This window comes from Nicotiana tabacum, chromosome 3, assembly GCF_000715075.1.
Source record: "Nicotiana tabacum cultivar K326 chromosome 3, ASM71507v2, whole genome shotgun sequence".
NCBI classification, from domain to species: domain Eukaryota; kingdom Viridiplantae; phylum Streptophyta; class Magnoliopsida; order Solanales; family Solanaceae; genus Nicotiana; species Nicotiana tabacum.
Window position 1 is genome coordinate 57,951,185 of NC_134082.1, and position 24,492 is coordinate 57,975,676.

The window sequence follows — 24,492 nt, forward strand, 5'->3', positions numbered from 1 at the left end:
TACTTCAACGTTTTGGCATAGATGACAAGACTAAGCCAGTAAGTACTCCACTTGCTTCCCATTTTAAGCTAAGTACTACTATGTCGCCAATGGATGAAGCTGAACGAGAGTATATGTCAAAGGTACCATACGCAAATGTTGTTGGTAGCATGATGTATGCAATGGTTTGTACAAGGCCTGACATTTCACAAGCTGTTGGAGTTATTAGCAGATATATGCACAATCCAGGGAAGGAGCATTGGCAAGCTGTGAAGTGGATTCTACGGTATATTCATAATACTGTAGATGTCGGGTTAGTTTTTGAGCAGGAAGACAATCAGTCTGTAGTTGGATATTGTGACTCAGATTTTGCGGGTGATATGGACAAACGAAGATCAACTACTGGTTATGTGTTTACTTTTGCAAAGGCACCAGTTAGTTGGAAGTCTACTTTGCAGTCAACAGTTGCTTTGTCTACAACAGAGGCAGAATACATGGCTATTACAGATGCTGTGAAAGAGGCAATTTGGCTTCAAGGATTGCTAAAGGAGCTTGGTGTTGAACAAAAAGGTATCACAATTTTTTGTGATAGTCAAAGTGCTATTCAATTAGCGAAGAACCAAGTTTATCATGCAAGGACGAAGCACATTGATGTTCGGTATCATTTCGTACGCGAAATCATAGAAGAAGGTGGAGTCACGGTGAAGAAAATTCATACTACAGAGAATCCTGCTGATATGCTGACAAAGGTGGTGACTGCGGTCAAGTTTCAACATTGTTTGGATTTGATCAACATTGTTGAACACTGAAGATTGAAGATGAAGACACAACCAAAATTTGTTATTGAGAGAGAATTGAAAATGTGGAATTTTGCCAAGGTGGAGATTTGTTGAAGTTTGGCAAAATGCCAAAGTCCCACATTGGTTGGGAGTTAAGTTTGGGGGGATTTTTCCCCTATAAAAGAAGGCCTAATGTTTAGGATTGAAACACACCTCTCATTTGCCTTTTCATCTGTTTAAGGCATTTGTATCTTCTCTCTTTAGTATTATTTCACTTGTATTTTTGGAGTGAAATAAAATATTGGTTGTGTCCGAGGAGTAGGCAAAATTAGCCGAACCTCGTAAATTCTAGTGTTCCCTTTATTGTTGTTTTATTGTCTTATTTATTATTTGGTGGCTGTCATAATTTTTGGTATAGTAGTTGTGACTTATTCACACTATATACATTTGGCTTCCGCAACAGTTAGAGTCCCTACGAATTTGGATTAGTGCCATTTAATATCCATTTAAAGGGGCACATTCGATATAAGATTTTATTTATTCTCATGGCTCGAATTCAAAAATTTTTATTAAGGGTAGAAGGATTTTATTCATCTCACCATCGTCTTGGGCGGCAAAGAACTTGGAAAACTGCATACTTAACAAAACGAGCGAATAACAAAGGAACACATAAAGCCGTATTTTTTGGACCCTAAAGTATTAACGTGCCAAGAAATTGGGCAATCCTCAACATAAGCTTTTACTATATGAAATAATACGCAAAAGTAATTGGGTAACATTGATCTATTCAGGTACGTGCACGCTCAAACGGAAAAACTGGTTTGTTCAGATTCAACCTCTTACACAAAAAGTCAAAAGAAGGAAGCTTGAAAACATCACATAGTCCATTTACATGCCCCCTATAGTTTGTATTTTATTGTCACTTTTTCAACGCTCAAATAATCTCTCTAACTCTTCAAAGTCCCTATATATACAAAAAAAATCTTGGTCCAAGAAAATACCTTTTGTATAACATTTTGCTCTCGTTGTTCACATGCACCCCTGTTCTTAATCTTGTTACAACTTTTCTTTCAATGGCAGATCACCAAAAGATTCATCCGGCACCAGCACCGGAGCAGGAAGCGCTACCCAAACCCACGGCTCCGTTGGTGCCACGTGGCTCTTCACGGTCGGAGAACGGCGATCCTGAGCGGCAGCAACCACCATTGAGAAGGTCATTAACCCCATATTCACCATCAAAACCACCAAAGAAAAGAAGCTGCTGCAAAAAATGCTTGTGTTGGTCCTGTTGCCTACTTTTCCTAGTGATCATACTCCTAGGTATTTTAGCAGCCATAATTTACTTTGTCTTCCAACCAAAAATACCTAAATACTCAGTCGACAGCATGAGAATTACGCAATTCAACATGAACAACGACATGAGCTTGTCCGCAACGTTTAACGTGAACATCACTGCAAGAAATCCCAACAAAAAGATCGGAATTTACTACGAAAATGGAAGCCATTTGAGTGTGTGGTACAAAGGCACAAATTTATGTGAAGGGACATTGCCAAAGTTTTATCAAGGCCATAGAAATACAACTGTACTTAACGTGAAAATGACAGGGCAAACAGAGAATGCTACCAATTTGTTGCAGTCATTGCAGTTGGATCAACAGAGTGGAACTATTCCATTGAATCTTCGAGTTAAGGTTCCAGTGAGGATCAAGTTGGGAAAATTGAAGCTCACGAAGTGGAAGTTTTTGTTGAAGTGTAGACTAAACGTGGATAGCTTGTCTCCTGATAATGTTATTCGTATTAGGGATAATAAGTGTAAGGTCCGGTTTAGGTTTTAAACTGGTCCATTCTTGATTTTGATTATAGTCTACCATGCATGTACATTTTTATTTAAATTTTTATATTCTATGTTTGCCATTTTTTTACTTGCAATAAATCTGGTGGAGGATTATAGATTATATTTCTTTTGAGAGCTTTTTCACAATAAGGCTGATCGTTTTATCTGCATCATTTATGTTTATGGCTGTTTTGTAATTTTTTATAGTAATAAATTACTGCATTTTTTTCTTCTTTTCCTTGTTGTCTCTTTTGCATCAACTATCTTTTTCTATTGTGTGAACGCTTAGAGCAATCTTTGTTCCTGTATTGGTAGAACACGTCAAATTTTAATAATTATAACACAAAGTCAGAGTTAATACTATAAAAATCCCCTTTAACCTATCAATGTTTTTATCGGTTATATACTTAAACTATCGAGTGTCCCCAAAATCCCTCTGGACTATATCGCTCTTCTTATTAAAAAACCCCTCATTGCTTATTAGCATAACATGTTTTATAACTCGCTTAGGAGCACGTGACAACTGAAAAAAGCCATCAAAACAACCTACCTGACAGAGTGTAACGACTATTTAGCCTAACCCTCTTAATTGTTTTTATTTTCTCGTTATTTTCTCTATATTCAACATTTTTTTCTCATTTTTTCGCATTTCTTCTCCATTTTTTCCTCTTTCTTCAGTTTTCCATATGGGTTCTCCCTCTCTTGTTTCATCTATAATGATTTATTCTCTTTCTTGGTTTAGTCTTCTTTCATATCTTACCCTTATTGTTGAAAGAACACTCATTTAAAATTTCTTATTAAAACCAATATCTTATAGAGAATAAAGTCGAATCTGTTAAACCTTATTTGCATAATCGATCTAGAATTAGAGAAGTATTGCTAGCCAACTGGTTTCTTATTTGTGAAATTTATTTTTTGTAATTTTATTTTGTAATATAAGATAATTTTTTCGGAAATGCAACACTATACTATATGCCTTCATTTATCTGTTTGTTTTTTGTGCTACAAAGTGAATGTAAACAAGGACTTAGTCAATTAATTGGAGTCTAGCAAAAAACACACAACCACAATTAAACCCAAAAATAATACATTATATTAGATCCTATTTTGGCCAAAATTTGTAGAATTAATCATTATTCCGAAAGTAATACATCATGAGTAAATTATATCAAAAATTTAGTACAATCCATAAGTTAATATAGTTATACGGATGCACCGCTAATAATTCAACATGGTATTTTAATATATAGCGGAATATAGTTCAAGGAATTTGGGAAATACAAGGTAGTTTAAGCAGGTATTGACAAAAACGCTAGTTTATGGAGGTTTTAGGATAAGTTAAATAGCTACGTGTAGTACTACGTGACATATTTTTTTTATTAATTAGAAGTGTGTACTAGACACACCTCTAAAAATGCAACGTTAGAGTTTTAATATGAAGGACAATATAATTTTAAATATATAACTGATAAAAACCTCAATGAATTAGACTCTCTCAATAGGACCGGAAACGCTCATGTGACATGGAATTGGGCTTGTGTTGGCTGTTTAACCGGGGGAAATTCAAAAATAGCAATATTTACGGGTGGTAATTGTAAAATAGCCATAATTTTAAAAGTAATCAGAATTTAGGCACTTTTCATGTAAAAGATAAATCTGAACAAAAACATTGTTCAAAATTCGAAAAATATTCCAGTATAATATGCTGGAGTTCGAATTTTTTGCATGTGAACTTCCAGCATAACATGCTGGAATTTTATAATGTGCTAGAGTTCCAACATAATATGCTGGAAGTCCATACACATGTGCTCAAATCTCTGTATATATTATGCTGCAACTTTCCATGTACTGGAGTTCCAACATAATATGCTGAAAGTTCATACACACGTGCTCCAATCTTCAGTATATTATGCTGGAACTTTTCGTGTGCTAGAGTTCCAACATTATATGCTGAAAGTTCATATACATGTGCTCCAATCTCCAGTATTATGCTGGAACTTTTTCGTGTGCTAGAGTTCCTACATTATATGCTGGAAGTTCATATACATGTGCTCCAATCTCCAGTATATGATGCTGGAACTTCCCATGTTTTCAGCAAAATAGTGCCTATTTTTCAATAACTTTGCAAACGTGCCTATTTTTAAAGGAATTTTTACCTCCTACAGCAAAGGTTAACACCTTATTTATTTTAAATAAATACCATTTAAAAAAATTATATTCTATAGATACATTTTAATGTTTATAGCAAAATATCTAATTTTGGTTACCTCCTACTCCTAAATCACTAAATACGCTATTCAATTACACTATTTTTTTTTTCTCTCTTTACTTTGATACATACCATTCTCTTCCCCCGTTCCCTAAAAACACGATGCTCAATCTCAATCCAACGAGAAATCCTAGCAAGCATTTCCAAATCGAAGCTCCAGAAAGGACGAGTCAAGCAAAAAAAGACTGAATCTTTTCAATCAAAGTAGAGATCGTGATAAGGTACAGAAACAACCCAAGTTTATGTTGGCATCGAAACTAAAAGCTTTGCGAGAGAAACAAAGATTAAATTATTGTATTGGTATTATATTTCAATCAAATTAGAAGCCCCTGGTATTCAATTAATCGCGATGAAGAAGATGATTTCTGTTAATATATTTCAATGAATTTTTAACGTATCACGCTGTATTTTCATGTATTTCATTGTATTCATTGTCTCTTTTTATTCCATTATAATTCAATGTATCTTGTTGTATTCCATGTATTTCATTGTATTTACTGTTTTTTTTTCATTGTATATCAATATATCCCGTTGAATTCTATGTATTTCATTGTATTCACTTTCTCGTTATATGCCATGAATGTATTCATATGTATTTTTAATTAATATAATTTATGTATTCAGATGTATTATATAATTTCTCTGAAGATTGCTATGTTTTGGGGGTATTTTTCGGTTGGGAATCTTTTTTATAACTGGAAATACAAAAATTGTGTGTTATAATTGAGTGTGTTGAGGTATATTAAGAGTCTATTATGTTAATTGATTCACTTTCCGTTTAAAAACAGTGTAATCCCCTGTTTCACGCTGTGAATACAGTCGAATACAATAATCTATCCAGTTGTAATCCCATGTTTCACGCCATGAATACAGTCAAATACACTCTAATACAACAACTGATTAGCTGAACTTCCCTAATTCACGCCTATTTTGCTATTGTATTCATGAATACAATAGCTTAAATATATCTAATACATCCTATAACAACAAAATACGTATCTACAATCCGTAATAGAGCAAATGGTATCTATAGATAGCTAATTACCATTAAAAGATAGTGCTTTATGAAAATTTCTTATTTTTCAATTACCAGTCCGAAAACTGGCTAGCCCGTGCTATTTTGACGTTAAGAATATATCTGACACAAATAGTCGAACAGATTCACGATTTTTTTTTATCAGTATATATAAATTATATTTAATTATACACATATTATATATATGAAGTATACATATCTTATACATTCGTCCATTATTTTTAGTTTACGTGGTTGGTTATGCGGCTAATTAGGTTAGTTCTTCTTTTAAATGAGTGACATGTCCATCACAAAAGTTAAATTGTTAATGGGGTAGCCTGTTTCTGCTCTACAATTAAAGCTATAACCATTTTTTTTCTTTCAAAATATTTAACTCGTAGCTTGTGCTGGCAAATTTTCGACAATTCTAGATAAGTCCTTGTTGCTCAAAAGGCAGTGAAGAGTCCTATGATTGCGGAATGTCATTAGCAAAAGACTTCAATCCCGCAGTTACTTCATTTTTTTTTTCTTGTGCTAATCTGCTTTTCGCTTGCTAACTTGCATTTTTTTTTGCAGCATAATTAAAAGTCGTTTAAATAGGCAGACGTGTCAGTTTCTAGATATTATAATTGTATCTCTTGCAATTTGAATTGTGAAGACACCCAGCTTGTTGAAACTAGTTGGGTGAAGCTAAATTCGATGTTTGGAAGCTTTTGGGGACGAATTGAAGAGGATTGGTCGAAACTTGAAGCAGGAGAAAGAAGGAGCTGCAGCCAACTTCAGACAAAAGGTGAAACTCTAGACAGAAACTTCAAATATTTTGTCTCAAGTAGAAATGGCTAAACTTACAAAATGTTATAAAAATGTGACTATGCTTTAAATAGGGGTCCTCCAAGTGGCTATTTATGCATTTAAGAAAGTGCACCCGCTCCATGGTGGTGGTGGATCATAATTTCACCACTCCTTTCACATGATTTTTTATTCCTTTGATTCTCTTATGTAAAAACAGGAAACTTGAAATTAACAAAAAAATACTACTCCATTATAAGGGAAAAGGAGAAGAAAAATGGCATGGTCTCCATTTTCTTCCTCTTCTTCTTTTTCCAGTCCTCGCTGCTATTCACCCACTACTACTCTTCACCTTAATCCAACAAATTCCCTTTTCAAAACCTCCTCTTTACCTCATACTTTGTTCCATCACCACTCAATTATTCACAAACAAAATGGGTCTCAACAATCACTGCACCCACGTAGAATTTCTTCCAAGAATCATCATCTCCACCTCAACTCCCGCAGCAAAAAGTTCATTTCTTTTTCAAAAACCAAGGCCACTGAATCCAGTGTTGAAGAGAAACCATCATCATCAGAACAACTAGACTGTGTGGGAACTGGGCTTGACGTGGAGTGTGTAGTGAACCCATCTGAGCAATTGTCCAAAGACTCAAACTACAATTTTCAAAATGTTAAAAAAGATGAAGGGGTGTCGTCTTTGGAGTTACTTGGGACAATATGGGAATGGGGTTTGCTAATTTCGCCTTTCTTCTTTTGGGGTACAGCTATGGTAGCAATGAAGGAGGTTTTACCAAAGACTGGCCCTTTTTTCGTTTCAGCATTTAGGTTGATTCCAGCTGGTTTAATGTTGGTTGGTTTTGCTAGTTTAAGGGGTAGGAAGTTCCCCTCTGGATTCAATGCTTGGCTTTCTATTACACTCTTTGCTCTTGTTGATGCTGCTTGTTTTCAGGTATCTTTCTTCAGTATCTGATCAATAGTTTTTCTTAAACTAACATTGGTGGTTGTGTACTGAATTGTAAGACTTATTTATCAGTATTGGAATGAAATAGGTCTGGATAGGGAATGGACATAGAATTTTAATATTGGCTGATCCCCGGGACGGAATTCAACCCTTGTATATATCATGCATTTTATTATTTTTGGCTTGTAATAAACATGGATAAAAATAGGGGTGCGACCGTTCCTCGGACTCTGTGTGAATGCAGAATGTTTTGCGTACAGGGTTACCCTTTTAATAAGTAAATTTTTTGAGCCCCCTTGCTTCCAGGTGGTTCTGCCCCTGAATGACCCCATAAATTTGGGATTGAGTCCTAGTCGAATAATTTATTGATTTTGGTGGTTACAGAATAAAGCACGATCGCAAACACCATATAAACTTGATAATGGGGAATAACAAACAGGGGTATAGGTAGTCTTCAAAAATTAGCCTTTCTTTCTCTGTTGGTTTAGTTCACCACTAGGAGGAATAGATGCTGGATTCGACTGCTATGCTTACCTGTGTTAATTGTGTAAAGCTTTCAGTGATGCACAAAGTACTATTCTTTGGGCCAGCAATGCGTCTCATTAATTGTATAAATATGGTGGACAGGGATTTCTTGCAGAAGGACTTCAGAGGACATCTGCTGGCTTAGGCAGTGTAAGATGAATTTTACTTTCTAATTGCAGTTTGATGTCTTATGCTAATACTGAATTTAGAACAACAACAACTATGCCTCAGTTCCAAAACAAGTTGAGGCTGATATTGAATTTGTTAGTGTATAATTCTTTCCTTGTGAGGTTGTAACCAATATTTACGAAGACAAAACTGCGCCATAAGCAGTTCAAGGTGCTGTACAAAATTGTATTTTGCATTTAGCACCATAGCACAGAAAGTTATATTTTGTACCTGTTCTTCTATATACAGTGGCGGATCTACTCTTTGAGTTATGGGTGCTTGAGCACCCATTACTTTTAGAGCCAAATACTATTACTTGTATAAAAAACTAGTAAATTCATATAAATATATTAACCGAGCACTCAGTATCAGTAGCAATTTTTCAGATTAAAAATAATTGAGCACCCACGATTTGAAAATTCTGGATCCGCCCCTGTCTATATAGAATTCTGAAGCTCCAGCATTCAACCTTTTGAATGGGGCTTTTCTTACTGATGGGTTCAATTAATGATATATGATTTCTACTCTAATACTGCATTGAGTTTTCCTGAACATCACTCACCATGTGTTTTGGAACATTTGATTGGCATTTTTAAATTCAATAATGTTTAATGATAAGACTGACTGCTTTAGTGGTATAACCAAGTAATTACATAGAGTCAAGAGTAAGTAAAGGATCAATTAGCAATTCTCTTGAACTAATCCATGCAGCTACAAGAAAAGTAAAGTAATTGATGATATTCAAATGATAAGTTGACCTAATTTTGATGAGATTTTATTGTGATTTCAGGTGATAATAGATTCACAGCCTCTGACAGTGGCTGTGCTTGCAGCTTTGTTATTTGGTGAGTCCATAGGTTTTGTTGGAGCTGCTGGTCTAGTGCTCGGGGTGGTAGGCCTTTTGCTTCTTGAGGTAATATTATCAGAAATTACCAATCTCTATATTTATTTCACAATAATTGTGAATGGCCTTATTCTTACTCTCGAGGTAGTGGATGATAATTAACAGAATACTGATTGGTCCTTTGGTAGGTAGTTGTTTGTGCCTTAAATAAGTCAAAAAGCAGTGGTGAAGAATCTGATACCAAAGACAAAATTTTCGGTGTCAGAATTTAAAAGGTTAAGCAGATATTTAACCAAATTATGATTCTATTGGAATTCACAGTAAACTGGAGACTAGGTAGACGTCTAGACGAACATTTGTTCTTTTTCCCATTAGGTGGATAAACATCTCTTTCGTTGGGGTGAAAAAGGAAGGATAGGAGGAGATTTTGTAAAAACCATTTGGTTCGAGAATAAAAATGAAGACGTAGCTTGTTAAACCTCTTCAAATTGTAGAAAGGATGAAGTAAATCTGATTTATTATCCCTCCAGTCATACCAAACAACATGAGGGCACCATAAACACTTCGCCTTGGAGTGAATTGACCAGTCGTTCCTCTACCTTCCATCAAATTAACTGTTGAACTTCAAGTGGTGTCCACATTCTAGATTTTGCAGATGCTCAATTTTGTTTGTGGTTATGTTATCATCCGAAGACACAATGATGTTGATAGTATATATTGATTGTACAGTTTGTGTTGTTCGTCGTACACGTACTGCAGGGAACCAAGAAGCGCAATTTATAAGATTTTGAATCCATTCCCTACGTTTATATTCTATATGTAGACGAATTTTGAGAGTGCAGTTTGTTTTTCATATGTATGCATTTATGTACGTGTAATTTTAGTTCTCTTAACTGCAAAGAGGAAGAAGATGATTTTTAACGTGTTTGCAGAAATTTTTTTTTTCATTTTTTCTCTGTGTACTAGATCTTAACCTGTTGAAAGTAGAACAATCCATGACAGTTGATTTGTTTTTAATTATTCCTCCAGCTCCAGCCCAAGCCTAAATAAAACAAAAAGAAAGGAGGGAATCTCAATATCTGATTTAGGAGAACATTTTGTAGTCATAAATCCCATTCCTTGTTTTTTTTGGTATTAACTAATACTGCTCTCAAATAACAGAGTTAATTGTACAGGTACCTGCTCTTTCAGTTGATAATAGCAACTTTTCCCTATGGGGAAGTGGAGAGTGGTGGATGCTTCTTGCAGCACAAAGCATGGCTGTTGGCACAGTAATGGTCCGTTGGGTTTCTAAATATTCAGACCCAATCATGGCTACTGGATGGGTTAGACATATTACTACACTTTTGATGTTTATAATATTTAGATCAGGTTTTCTACGGTCACTATCTAGAACTAGTGGTTGTATCATCAAACTGTACTCAGCTATAAAATTTGTTTTGTTCCATTTGTTGCAAAATGTAGTTGTTTGACTGCATAGATTAAACAGGAAGGAAGAAATCCCAAAATTAGCATGATAAAAAAATAATTCACACTAGTATAATTTTAACCTATCCAGTTAGCTCTATGATGATTGATGGTCATACCCCTTATCAAGTTACTGACCAGAGGCCTCTTGTTAAATGTTTAAGTTCTGCTATAGCTTGTATTCTATGCATTGCATTTATTTATTCTACCCCAAATTCGTCAACCATTCCGGATGTCTGTCTTACAAGCTGAATTTCTGAGAAGTGTGCTTTCGTTATCTTAACTGCCTCTGTTTCTTATCCAAAACAAAAAACTTCTTCTTACTTCCTTTCTCTGTATAGAAAAATATTTGTGGCCTTTTCCTAAATCCCACCACCATTCCACTGCCAAAAGTTAAGGTTGACAAAAGGGAATGGACTTTTATCTTCTTTTAACCAGTCATGAAATGTGTGTTCTTTACCTCTGCAAAAATTCCTTTTTCCTTCAATGTTGGTGGTGCATCATCTTATGAGGACTCCCTATGAAACGAAGATATCATTCTAAATGGATTAAAGCTCAGGCCCTGACTCCCCATTTCACCACCGAGACAGAAGCTTAGCACCCAGATCTAACCCAAGACAATTTGATCCTTAGAGCAAGTGTCCTCTGCTAAAAATTTGTAGGGTGGGTAGGGTGTCGGTTGGCCGTTAACCTTGGATGTGTTGTCAGGAGGTGTTTTGCGGTTGTAAAAGCAGGATTCTAACCTTTGCTGATTGGTGGGATTCTTCAAAGCCACTTGGATGCTGGGTAGCACAAAATAAATTCCACTTTTACAGCTTAATTTTATTATGAAAATTCTGGTTTTTCCATTAATGACAGTGTCTCGTGTGGCTATTCTCTTATCCACACATGCTTATCCTTACAAAATGATTTCGCTTACCAAGTAAAAAAAAATTCAGTGAGCAAACATATAACAGTGAACTGGAAACTTTTTTCATCAATATAAAAGGAAAGAGCATCAGCTCATAATTGTTGGGCCAAGAGAAATATATCTCTGTTTGAACTATTTCTGAGAAAACAAGAAAAAAGACTGCTAGGATTTGAAGACGACCCCACTAAATTCAGCGGACCTTCACTCTTAAACACACATAAGTATTTTCTTGCCAATATTGAAAGCTTATATTTATTTCTTGCTCCTCGGAAATGAGCTGATGTTTATTCAAGATTAGAATGGTTACTTGTCTTTTAGCATTGAAAATAAACGGTAGCATGACTGGCAACAATGTAATGGTTTAAGTAGAAGGTTTCCAAAGAACGGTACACTATGATTTCGATGCTCAAATACTGTGCTAACTTCATATACTTCCATTACAGCACATGGTTATTGGTGGACTCCCTCTGGTGGCTATCTCCATTCTCAATCATGACCCTGTCCTTAGTGGGAATTATATGGAGCTAACAGCGACTGACTTGTTGGCTTTGCTCTATACCTCAATCTTTGGAAGTGCCATAAGCTATGGTGTCTACTTCTACAACGCAACAAGAGGTTAGATTCAGGTCTCTGAATGTCAAACAATGCATTACACCTTATTAGTTTGTCAGTTGCGGCCAATTTTGACTAGACTAATCCATTGCAGGTAGCCTGACAAAGCTCAGTTCCCTTACCTTTTTAACTCCAATGTTCGCTTCGATTTTTGGGTAAGCATCCTATCATAAAATAAATTCCTGAACAAGCCAATGAAGTTATTTTGATCTCAATCAATGAATTGGTCATCACTTTCAACTACCTATAAGAAGAAATATTTAGGATTACTGTCCAAAGCAGTTTATGTTTGATTCGGTTTCTATCTTCACTTTTTGGTTTCTACTTTTTTGCTATCCAGATCTGCCTAATTTGTTCAACTCCGATACAGGTTCCTATATCTGGATGAGACATTCACACCCGTGCAACTAGGTGGAGCATTTGTCACAGTAGCTGCAATTTACTTGGTTAACTACAAAAGTGATGCCAAATGATATAGTCAACGGTTGAGTTATCCTCCTTGTGTCTGGAGAGAGAAGAATGCTCAGCAGCTTAATTACTCCAGTTTGCAGAAAATACATACACTGTATAGAAAAGATACCAAAATTATATCAAGCAACTGTATACCATAATATCGTGAAGCTGGAACTTGCTTGGAGGTGGTTTCCCAACCCAACTGTATACCATAATAGCGTGAAGTGTGAGCTTCAAGATGCGTATTATACTCATTAGGTGTAGACAAAACTTTTCTTGGATAAAATATCAAGGACTGAAGCTTTTGTTACTGTTAGATTCGTGTAGAGAATGCTGCTACCGCAGCATCAATTTTATCTCAGTATCAAGTTTGAAATCTGTATAAATGTGAAACTCCATTATTTAGCCCCCATTATGCCTGTCAGAGAACGTAAAAGAATAATTGCAATACAGCTGCTTTTAGTAAATGATTCTGTAGACACTGAAATGAAAATGTTGCAAAGGGCGCAATCATAACAGCAACATATTAATCCTCAAAGAAACTGCATATAACTAATAAGTTGAAGCAGCAGCAGCTGCCATAGATATTGTGTGAGGTCCTCTAGGTGTTCTGTTGCGACCTATTCCATGTTGCTGGTTGTCAGAATCCCTCGTATTTGCAGTCATTCTTCTTTTATCTTCATCCATATCATGGCCGTACTCAGATACTGTATGCTTTTGAAAGGCTAGTGGATTCACATGAAGCCTACTGTAAGATTTTGAAGGAGACCAAGAATCAGTTGAATCAGCTGAATTTAGTCCTCGGGAGGATGGGGAAAACCAACATCGCTGACCACCAACAGAACTGTTGCTTCCTGAGGATTCTGGCTCTTCTAAATAACCTCCATCAGTTCCCCTTCCGAAGGTTACATACTTCTGTATGATAGGAGACTTAATTAAGTCATCACTTAGAGCAACCTCAGATTCCACATATGGCTCTTTTATCTGTAACCTCCTTTTACCCTGAGGATTGGTTCCTAAAGAAGTATCAGTATTCTTGTTAACTTGCTCAACTGTGGGGTTTCTTCTTCTGTCATCAGAGAAAACGCTGGATAGACTGGAACTAGTGCTTGAGTTAAGGTCAGCAACTGCCTCCACTATTGAGCAAGCTTTTGTTGCACAAGGTGGGAGTGAAAATGCAGGCTTGCTGCTCTTTTGATGAAAGTTTTGGATGTCCTCAAGCAATAACTCAGTATATGATTGAGTAGGATTTGACTGATCTCCAAGACTACTGTCTAGGTCTCGGGATAGCCTCGAAGATCTGCTTCTTCTCATTCCCTGAGGCACAAGACTTTCGAATCCTAAACCAACCACATCCACTGCAGCATTTGCTGTAACTGTTCTCAATGCTTTAGCCTCCTGTGCCTGCTGCTGCTGCTCCTTGACTTTGCCATTAACATTTGTTAGGCCGTAATCTATAGTTGCTTTGCTGATGCCAAGTGTTTTCTCAGGTTCTTGCTGAACAACTTTGCCATAGCTTACATGTTCTGCATTCAGCTTCTGCATTTGAAAAAACCATATTCATGTCAAATAAATGCCAAAATCCAACTGCAAACTCAAAACTGAAGCAGAAATAAATCAGTATTGGCCTAATGCCAAAACCGTTGAAAAGAAACATAACTAGAATCATTAGCCAATTTACAAAAATTGGAAAATTTAAAACATTATTACCAGAGGATAGAAAAAGCCAACCTGAGGGTGGATATTGTTGTTGACATGCTTGAGTGCATGAAAGGGCATATGCTCAGTGACCACAGTAGTGCTGCCAATCTCACTCAGAGGATTTCTTCTGAAAGGAGAATCTTCCCTTTTCCTGGAATTGTTGCGGCTAAGGGACAAAGGCTGCTGCTGGAAATTCTTGCTCTCGCTTAATACCTTTGCACTCACCCTTGCTGGAGACCGGGACCGAGCACGAGGAGATGCAGCACCCACATTTCTCTTCACTTGAATCCTCTGAATAGAAGCTGTAGAAATCAGCTCAGTACCTGGTCTTACATTACTCCCATTAGCATCAGCAGAAGCCAAATTAGCACAATTGGAAGCAGTAACTGGTGATTCAGATCTTCTACCAGGAGATCTGCTCACCCTTCTGCTACCACCACTTGTATTCTCATTGTCAAAATCATAACTTCTCTTAGAAATAGAGTACCTTCTACTTCTATTGTGGTTCTTGGTGTTATCACAAGATTCAAAGGAAAGACCTTTGTTAAGGGATGAGCTCCTGCTAAGCCTCCCACTTTGTACTAAAATAGCATCAACTTCTTCCTTTGTACAACTTGAACTCCTCCTCTTCACTGGTGCTGGTACAATAATAGTAGCATTCTTCTTGCCAGATTCCCCATTACTGTTGTTGGCATTATCTTTTGAGTCTTTAGAACATATAGACCCTTCATGGCTTATCCTGTGTTTGATAACAAAGATTTCTTTTCTCACTATTTGTCCCTCTACTTTCTTCTTTTCTACTTGCAGGGTATTTGTTTTGGTTTCTTGATTTGTGCTTGAAACTGCAACAGGAGTAGATGTAATAGAGCTCTTCTTGCTCAGACAACTCCCCATTTTCTTTTTTACCCTAAAATTAAGGAAAAGGAAAGACTTTGAAATGGTAGGGAAAAGAAGAGAAGAATGTCCAGAAAAAGAAAAGAGGCAAAGGGTCAAAACTCAAAGGGGAGGTGTGGGGTAGGGGTGGGGGAGGTGTTCCTGTTTATCTAATAAAAGAGTTACAATTGAAAATGGTGAGTTATAAAGTTGGGACAAAAAAGATGGTGATTTCAAGGGGGTTACATGAATGAGAAATGCAAGCGAGCCAATTCAAAAACAATTGACTGAGAGGGGGCGGGGGCCAGGGCCTGACTGTGTACACAGCCGTTGTTTGGAACTTATTATTAATATGTACCAAGAGCACTAATGTCACTATAATTTTAGGACTCCCTCCGTTCACTTTTACTTGTTCATAATAGACTTTGCACACTTTAAAAAATAAATAAATGAAATGAATAATTTACCATAATACTCATATTAATTAATGTATATTTTTAATAAATTTAAAAAAAATATTGAAATGAGTAATTAATATTGTGGGTATAACAAGAAAAAAGAAATTGTCTTCTCTTAATATGATAAAAGTGACAAGTAAAAGTAAAAATTTATTTTTAGAATACTGTGAACGAAGGAAGTAGGTGACAACTGGGTTAATATTCATTTCGATGATTGTGTCCTTTAATTCTTTTCTCTTTGAATTTTGCGTGAGATGGAAAACTTAGGACCCGTTTGTTCATAATTTTTTTTTCCTTTTTTTTGAATTTTTTCTTCAAAAATCTGTTTGTCCATGAAATTTTGTAGATTTTTTGAAAATGAGCTTTTCAAAAAACCACTTTTTAAAAAATTTCAATTTTTTTCCCCACTCACAAAATTGATATATTTTTTCAAACAAAATGCATGTTCAAACATAATTTCATATTCCAAATATTATTTTTTAACTTAACTCCAAATTTTTTTTTTTAAATTATAATTTTTATGTCCAAACACCTACTTAAGATATAGTAATCGATTAACACGAAAGATTATCTTGTATAAACAATAAACATTACTATTGACACTTGAAAAGGTACTTGCAACCCCTTCTCAGCTGCAAATGTGCTGATTTTATTTGGATTAAGATTAACAGTCACAAGGAAAGAAAAACACTGGAGCTTAAGCCTTAAGTATAATTGTTTTAACTTACATACTGAAAATATAATTCTATCAATATATTTTAACATATTAAATTAGACTATTTAGTCAATTTTTCTTGTTACCATATTATACTCGCGCACATTCATTATCTGTTGTTATAGATAACTTAACTTGATGGTATAAAGTAGGGAGGTATGTAGGTCGAGTTGGTTTAGATTTTTTAATTATCAAATCAAATTAGTGGTGTCGGATTTTTAAATCTATAAACCAAATCGAACCAATAATGTCGGATTTTTCAATCTCGATTTTTCGGGTTTTCGGGTTGTTTTTTTTTGCCGGTAAGTCTTCATAGCACAAAATATACAACTTGTGCTCTAAATATTTCTTTAGTCCCAGTAAGATACAACTATATAATGTATTTTGCAAAAAAAATAATATAATAATATGAGATGAGTCATAGCATTGTACTAAAATATTCAATAGGAGTAACAAAGATAATAAAATCTATAAAGAAAATATTACTTACTAACTAATAAGCCATAATAAAAATTAACATAATCTAAAAGTACTATATAGGTCATGCTAAAATAAATACAATTAATACGTACTATTAATTACATAACTAAGCACTAAAGAAAAAGATAAACTATGTTATGCATTTTTCATTATAAATCAACACAAAACTTAAAAATAGATATCCAAGGGTATTGTCATTTCTAGCATTGAATTAAATTTTCTTTGTTAGGATTAGTATCGATTTGAAGTTTATTTGAATTACTACCTTTATGGGGCTATAAAATTTATTGGATCATTCAAGAATGTTAAGTCCAAACTTGAAATAATATGTTTAATGATAAAATTGAAAAAAAAATTAAGAAATATTTATAAATTATATTACAATAAATATTTATATGTATAAAATATTTTTAAAAATTATATAAATGTAATGTCGGGTTGGTTTGAGTTTAGTTTGCTTTTTTTTTTTTAGTTAAAACCAAACCAAACTAATTATAATCGTATTTTTTTACAATGGCAAACCAAACTATGATCGTGTTTTTTTTTTTTTTTTTTTGACTCGAATTATTGGTTTGATGCGACTAGTATAAAGTGTATAGACACACTGTGCCTGTATGAAGCAGTTAAAGACAAGTATAAATAACAAACTGCGGTATTTGAGGAGCACTTTGAAAGGTAGCCAAAGTTGTAGAGTTTTGCACTAGATTAAGCTTTAACTTCTTGGTTTGGTTTCTTCTTTCTTTTGTAATTGGATAGGCAGCAGTACCGGGTTATGGTGCAACTTCTGAATAGCATGGAGCACAAGGTATTAAAGGATGTGCTAGGCTATCCCAACTTCATTCTTTGCTAACCAGCTACACGACAAAAGGGTATACAAAAGAATTTACTGTGTTTATATCAGTAGTTTAATTTTAGGAATCAAATACTAAAAAGAAATTAAATATTACGAAGTAGTAGTAGTTAACCACAATTTGGTAATAAGTTTCTATATGCACAATAAATATCTTGCATTCATAAGTTTGGTTTTGACACTTCACATAAAGTGCAAACTTATCCACTTGTTGTAAGATTAAAATAATTTCAAAAGTGCAAACTTATCCACTTCACTAACCATAGAAGACAACCGCGTTAATCTTTTTTGACAGGACGAGTCAAAAACATACTCATTAACTCAAAGAACACCCCAGACTTATTCCTACTGTCTTTCAACCTCCCAGGAATCAATCTTGAATCACGCTAGACTTCGTCCCAATCTTTAATAGGGTAAAGCCTAACTCTAAAAACAAAAACCGTAAATCTATACGTTGCACAAATAGTATTTTTCTTTATCTTTCAATTTCTGAAGAATGCTGATAAGAGCAGAGGTGGTGAATTTATTCAACTTTTGAAGAATGAGCTTAAAGATATTTGTATAAGGGTAACCGAGCTCGTGGTATACCCCGGCTTTCGATATGATAAATCGAGCCTGAGACATGATTATAAGGGACGAGAATCGAGACTAGGGTCTCATCGAGTCAGAGCTCGGGGGCATGATGCCCGCCCTCGAAAATATCAGAGCCATGATCTGGTATCGGTCCAAATCTTAAAAGACTTCAGAGAACCTCGTCAGGCAACCGAGCACGGCCAACAGAAGGTCGTGATATCCACGACCGGCCAAATATCATGGCGTGGATCTCGACACGTATCGATGGAGAAACGGTGATTAGTTAAACATGAGATTTTTTACCTTTTATAGAATTATACCTAGAGTAGGACTCCCCCACTATATAAAGGGGAGTCTGATTATTCGTTAGAGACTGTAATATGCATTTCAAGGTAATATATTATTATTTTCTTTATTCTTATTCTTGCTCATTAGTACTAGTCTTTTTGATCCCAGATCGGGGTAGATATCCCATCAAGGCTATAATCATCTTCATCACATGGTTTAAGTTTACTACATCTTTATTTAATTAATCTAACGCAATTTATCGTTTGTATCGAATTAATCCGCGTATCCTTAAAATTACTTACAAATTTAATTATTATCCGTTTCTGAGGGTAAACAGTTTGGCGCCCACCGTAGGGCTAAGAATAATAGTGGCAATTTGATACAAAATTCATAGCACACCCTACTTCACACTTGTTCTTTGAAGTGTTTTTGATTTCAGGTCAAAATTTAAAATGTCGAACTCCCAACCTGCCCCTCTAAATATGGATGCTAAGTCTGGCCACAATGGCGAGAATAACAACATAATACCCGGTAACGAGGTACCCTCTGCCAATCCCAACGGAATCCCGACCGCAGACCCAATCGACGCCAACTCACATGTGGCCATTAATGCGAATTTGCCTATCGATCCTAAGAACATCGTCCGCGGGGGAGTCCGATCGGTAGCCGAAAATACACGCGATGGTGAAGGAGAAGGGATCAACTTGCGAGTGATCTTCAAAATGCTACAGGCTCAACAGGCAGCGATAGCCCAATTGCAGAACCAAAGCCGAGCTCCCAGTTGAGCTCGAACCAATCCCGGGAAAACACTCACAGAAATGAACCAGTCACAGAGAGGCCAAATGAAGCTGAATCAGGGACCAACCCTGAGATAATAAAGATGACAAAACGGGTAGAAATGGGAGGGAAAAAAATCGAGGCCAACGACAAAAGTGTGGAGACCTACAACTCTAGGGTCGACCAAATCCCAGGAGCACTACCGATACTGAAAGGCCTAGAATCCAAAAAGTTTGTTCAAAAACCTTTCCCTTTGAGCGCGGCTCCGAAGCCGATTACAAAGAAGTTCTGCATGCTCGAAATTCCTAAGTACAACGGAACAACTGACCCAAATGAACATGTGACCTCCTACACGTGCGCCATCAAGGGAAAAGACTTGGAAGATGATGAGATCGAGTCTGTCCTGCTGAAAAGGTTCGGAGAGACCTTGTCAAAAGGAACTATGATATGGTATCTCAACTTACCCCCTAATTCTATTGACTCGTTTGCTATGCTTGTAGATGCTTTTGTAAAAGCGCACACCGGAGCCATCAAGGTCGAGACCAGGAAGTCCAACCTTTTCAAGGTAAAGCAAAGAGATTACGAGATGATCAGGAAGTTCATGTCAAGGTTTCAAATGGAACATATGGACTTGCCGCTGGTGGCAGACGATTGGACCGTTCAGGCCTTCACCCAAGGACTTAATACTCGAAGCTCATTGTCTTCGCAGTAGTTGAAGCAAAATTTAATAGAATATCTGGAGGTAACTTGGGCCGATGTGCATAACTGGTATCAATCAAAAATTAGGGTCGAAGATGATCAGCTTGGGGCCCCTTCCGGGTCTGTTTATCCTGTCTGAGCTAGTGATAGATCCAAAAGAGATGTTGATCATGAACCAAGGTCAAGTAGAGATTGGTATCAATCGTACAACAATGATCGTAGGGGTAATGGGTCTGGACGAAACCCTGTGAGAAGTAAAAGGAGAAACGATTGAGTTCAAAATAACTGGGAACTCTTTATCAAAAGCGGTTTCAACAGGCCCATCGGGCCTAAGAAGAATTGAGGTTATCAGAGTACAATTTCAGCGCCGATATTTCCGCCATTGTATCTTCCATCGGATGCCTCAAAGACACCAAGTGGCCTCTATCTTTACAGTTCGATCCTGCCCAAAGAAACCCCAACCTATTGTGTAAATATCATGGCACTCACAGCCACAGAACTGGAGATTGCCGACAGCTAAGGGTGGAAGTAGCCCGGTTATTCAACAACGGACACTTCTGAGAGTTCTTAGGCAATCGAGCCAAAAATCATTTCAGGAATAGAGACTCCAATAAACAGATCGAGTAGGAGGAACCTCAGCACATCATTAACATGATCATCAGTGGGTCGACGTCCCCTAGGGACCAATGTTAAAGCGCACCAAAGTGTCTATCACAAGGGAAAAATGGACTCAAGATTACGTGCCAGAGGGAACCATATCCTTCAATGATGAGGACGATGAGGGCATCGTGCAACCACAAAATGATGCATTGGTAATATTTGTACTCATAAATAAATCTCAAGTTTAGCGTATGTTAATTGATCTAGATAGCTCGACCAATATCATTCGGTCGAAGGTCGTGGAGCAGCTAGGTCTACAAGACCAAATCGTGTCTGTTGTCTGAGTTCTAAACGGATTCAATATGGCATGTAAAGGAGATAACATTACCGATGAACACCGCCAGAACCATTCAAGAAACCAAGTTCTACGTGATCAAAGGAGATATGAGATACAACGGTGTGTTAGAGAGGCCATGGATTCACAACATGAGGGCACTGCCCTCGACACTGCACTAGGTGTAGAAATTCCCAACATCCGGAGGAATTAAAACAATTTATAGAGAACACTCAGCTGTAAAAGAGATGTTCGCAGTCGAAGAGGTGGTCCCGATATCTATACTTTCAACACCAAAGGATCTGGGTTCGGTCACCAAGGGAGAAACCAAATAGCAATTACCGACACCGACCCCGACCCAATCAGAGAAGTAGAGGACGGGTGAGGATGAAGACTATGGAGTTCCCAGATCTTTCATAGCCCCCAATGATTCCGACGCCACCAAATCAACGGTCGAAGAACTGGAGATAATCATATTAATCAAACACCTGCTCGATCGTAAGGTATACCTGGGCACGAGGTTAAGTACCGAGCTTAAGAAAAAACTCATTAAATTTCTTATAGCTAACACAGATTGTTTCTCTTGGTCCCACCTTAATATGATAGAGGTTCTGCTAGAAATAACTCTTCACAAGCTGAGACTGGATCCGCAGTTCCACCCGGTCAAACAGAAAAGGAGGCCTCAGTCCGAAGTGAAGCATGAATTCATCAAAGGCGAGGTATGTAAAACCTTTAAAATAGGGTCCATTAGGGAGGTTAAGTACCCAGATTGCTTAGCAAATATAGTAGTAGTCCCTAAAAAGGGGAATAAATTAAGAATATGTGTAGACTACAAAGACTTGAATATGGCATGCCCTAAGGACTCTTTTCCTTTGCCCAACATTGATCGCATGATCGATGCGACAACCGGCCACGAGAACCTCAGTTTTCTCGATGCCTATTCCGGATACAACCAAATTCAGATGGACCCGGACGATCGGGAAAAAACGTCATTCATCACTAAGTACGACACCTACTGCTATAACGTAATGCATTCAGACTAAAAGATGTCGGTGCCACTTACCAAAGCCTAGTAAATCGGATGTTCGAAGAGCAAATAGGAAAATCAATGGAGGTTTACATTGACAATATGTTAGTTAAGTCCTTGCAAGCAGTGGACCATTTGAAACATTTGCAGGAAATCTTCAACATATTGAAGAAATATAATATGAAGCTGAACCCGGAGAAATGCGCATTCTGAGTCGGGTCCGGTAAATTCCTCAGATTCATGGTGTCCAAACGGGGAATCGAGATTAATCCAAATAAGATCAAGGTCATCGAGGACATCATAGTTATGGACAATGTCTAGTCTGTTCAAAGGATAACCAGGTGCATAGCCACTCTGGGTCAATTTATCTCAAGGTCCTCTGACAAGAGCCATCAGTTCTTTTCACTATAGAAAAAGAAGAATAACTTCTCTTGGATCCTGGAGTGTCAACAAGCCTTGGAGGAACTCAAGTGGTACCTCTCGAGCCCACCTTTTCTTTATACCCCAAAGGCAGACGAACAGTTGTACATGTACCTAGTGATATCCGAGGTAGCGGTAAGTGGAGTCCTGGTTTGGGAAGAGGAAGGTACGCAATTCCCTATCTATTATGTTAGAAAAACTCTAGGAGAGGCTGAAACCAGGTATCCTCACCTAGAAAAATTAGCACTCGCTTTGCTATGCGCCTCTAGGAAGCTAAAACTGTATTTTCAATGTCATCCCATATGTGTTGTAACTACTTACCCATTGAGAAACATAATGCATAAACCCGAGCTCTTGGGATGATTGTCCAAATGAGCCATGGAGATCTACGGTACGATATTGAATATCGAACCCAAACTGCCATCAAATCTCAAATTTTGGCAGACTTCGTGGCCGACTTTATGCCGACCCTAATACCCGAAGTCAAAAGGGAATTGTTATTGAACGTGGGGACTTCCTTGGGAATCTAGAACCTGTTTACGGATGGTGTCTCGAACGCAAGAGGGTCCGAACTTGGCATCGTGTTGAAGCCACCGATAGGTAATATAGTTAGACAATCTATTAGGACTTAAAATTGACAAACAATGAGGCCGAGTATGAGGCCATGATTGCAGGTCTCGAACTGGCTAAAATCCTGGGGCACGAGGTGATCGAAGCTAAGTGCGACTCCCTCCTTGTGGTGAACCAAGTCAATGTTACGTTCGAAGTCAGAGAGGAATGAATGCAAAGATACATGGATAAATTGTAGGTAATGCTACATCAGTTCAAGGAGTGGACTCTGCAACATGTACCTCGATATCAAAATAGCGAAGCCGATGCTCTTGCTAATTTGGGATCGTCGGTTGATGATAATGAATTCAACTCGGGAATGGTTGTGAAACTCATGAAATTGGTAGTGGAGGAAGGCCACGCCATGATAAGCTTGACAAGCTTAACCTGGGACTGGAGAAACAAGTATATAGATTACCTGAAGATCGGGAAGCTATCCTCGGATCTTAAGGAATCGAGGGCTCTACGCACAATGTCGGCCAGGTTTAGCCTTTCCGAAGACAACACCTTATTTAGGAGAACATTCGATGGCCCACTCGCTATATGTTTGGGACCGGGAGATATCGAATATGTTTTGAGAGAAGTTCATGAAGGCACCTGCGGGAACCACTCGGGTGCCAAATCGTTGGTTCATAAGGTAATTAGAGCTGGCTACTACTGGATTGACATGGAAAACGACGCGAAGAAGTTCGTACAAAAATGCGACGAATGTTAGAGGCATGTGCCGATGATTCACGTTGCTATTTCATCTTCTCTTAGATAGGCTATCTTCCGATTCAATGCCATCAAAATGCCCGGGGAGCTACTACATTCGATCTTGTTACCCTATCCATTCATGAAGTGGGGAATGGACATCATTGGTCCCCTGCCATGGGCACCCGGTAAGGCTAAATTTATATTATTTATGACTGACTATTTTTCTAAGTGGGTGGAAGCCCAAACATTTGAGAAAGTTAGGGAGAAAGAAGTTTTGATTTCATTTGGGACCATATAATATGCCGATTCGGAATGCCAGCTGAGATCATGTGTGACAATGGAAAGCAGATCATCGGCAGTAAAGTGAGCATATTTCTCGAGGAACATAAGATCAAAAGGATCCTATCAACAACATATCATCCTAGTAGGAATGGGAAGGCGGAGTCTACGAACAAAACCATATTAGAAAACCTTAAGAAGAGGTTGACTGATGCCAAAGGGAAATGGAAGGAAATTTTGCCCGAAGTCCTATGGGCATATCATACGACATCAAAATCCAATACCGGGGCCACATCAATCTTACTGGTCTACGGTCCCGAAGCTCTTATACCGGTCGAAGTAGGAGAATCGAGTCTCAGGTTTCGATATGCGACCAAAGAGTCAAACGACGAGGCCAGGAGTACGAGCCTGGAACTATTGGAGGACAGGCGCGAGGCCGCCCTTGTCCGGTTAGCCGCCCAAAAGCAATGTATCTAAAGGTATTACAATCGTAGAGCGAACCTCT

General features: G+C 37.3%; 3 protein-coding genes across 4 annotated transcripts; 2 read left to right on the top strand and 1 right to left on the bottom strand.

Annotated features, from left to right (window-relative positions):
• Nucleotides 1-1,708: 1,708 nt before the first annotated feature.
• On the top strand, nt 1,709-2,725 carry LOC107789778 (NDR1/HIN1-like protein 6). Its single transcript, XM_016611646.2, has one exon. The coding sequence runs from the start codon at nt 1,832-1,834 to the stop codon at nt 2,591-2,593; it is 762 nt and encodes a 253-aa protein (XP_016467132.1). The 5' UTR covers nt 1,709-1,831; the 3' UTR covers nt 2,594-2,725.
• Nucleotides 2,726-6,813: 4,088 nt separating this feature from the next.
• Nucleotides 6,814-13,075, top strand: LOC107789780 (WAT1-related protein At3g02690, chloroplastic). Of its 2 annotated transcripts, none has more exons than XM_016611648.2 (7): nt 6,814-7,617; nt 8,257-8,304; nt 9,113-9,235; nt 10,342-10,491; nt 11,987-12,158; nt 12,250-12,310; nt 12,526-13,075. In XM_016611648.2, exons 1-7 carry the CDS (start codon nt 6,943-6,945, stop codon nt 12,626-12,628), a joined length of 1,332 nt encoding a protein of 443 aa, XP_016467134.2. In that variant the 5' UTR covers nt 6,814-6,942; the 3' UTR covers nt 12,629-13,075. The 2 variants fall into 2 exon arrangements, with proteins under 2 accessions (XP_016467134.2, XP_016467135.1); XM_016611649.2 differs by having other exon boundaries at nt 10,342-10,443.
• LOC107789779 (uncharacterized protein At1g65710) lies at nt 13,048-15,341 on the bottom strand. The gene is made up of 2 exons (XM_016611647.2): nt 14,340-15,341; nt 13,048-14,147 (listed from the first exon to the last, which is right to left on the bottom strand). The coding sequence occupies exons 1-2, from the start codon at nt 15,201-15,203 to the stop codon at nt 13,161-13,163; spliced, it is 1,851 nt and encodes a 616-aa protein (XP_016467133.2). The 5' UTR covers nt 15,204-15,341; the 3' UTR covers nt 13,048-13,160.
• Between the last annotated feature and the right edge of the window lie 9,151 nt (nt 15,342-24,492).

Bases quoted from the DNA above. Each gene is read 5' to 3' on its own strand.
- LOC107789780 (XM_016611648.2), top strand. From the start codon at position 6,943: ATGGCATGGTCTCCATTTTCTTCCTCTTCTTCTTTTTCCAGTCCTCGC. The intron at 9,236-10,341 runs GTAATATTATCA...TTAATTGTACAG, and splicing joins TAGGCCTTTTGCTTCTTGAG to GTACCTGCTCTTTCAGTTGA. The intron at 12,311-12,525 runs GTAAGCATCCTA...ACTCCGATACAG, and splicing joins ATGTTCGCTTCGATTTTTGG to GTTCCTATATCTGGATGAGA.
- LOC107789778 (XM_016611646.2), top strand. From the start codon at position 1,832: ATGGCAGATCACCAAAAGATTCATCCGGCACCAGCACCGGAGCAGGAA.
- LOC107789779 (XM_016611647.2), bottom strand. From the start codon at position 15,203: ATGGGGAGTTGTCTGAGCAAGAAGAGCTCTATTACATCTACTCCTGTT. The intron at 14,148-14,339 runs GTTGGCTTTTTC...TTTCAAATGCAG, and splicing joins ACAACAATATCCACCCTCAG to AAGCTGAATGCAGAACATGT.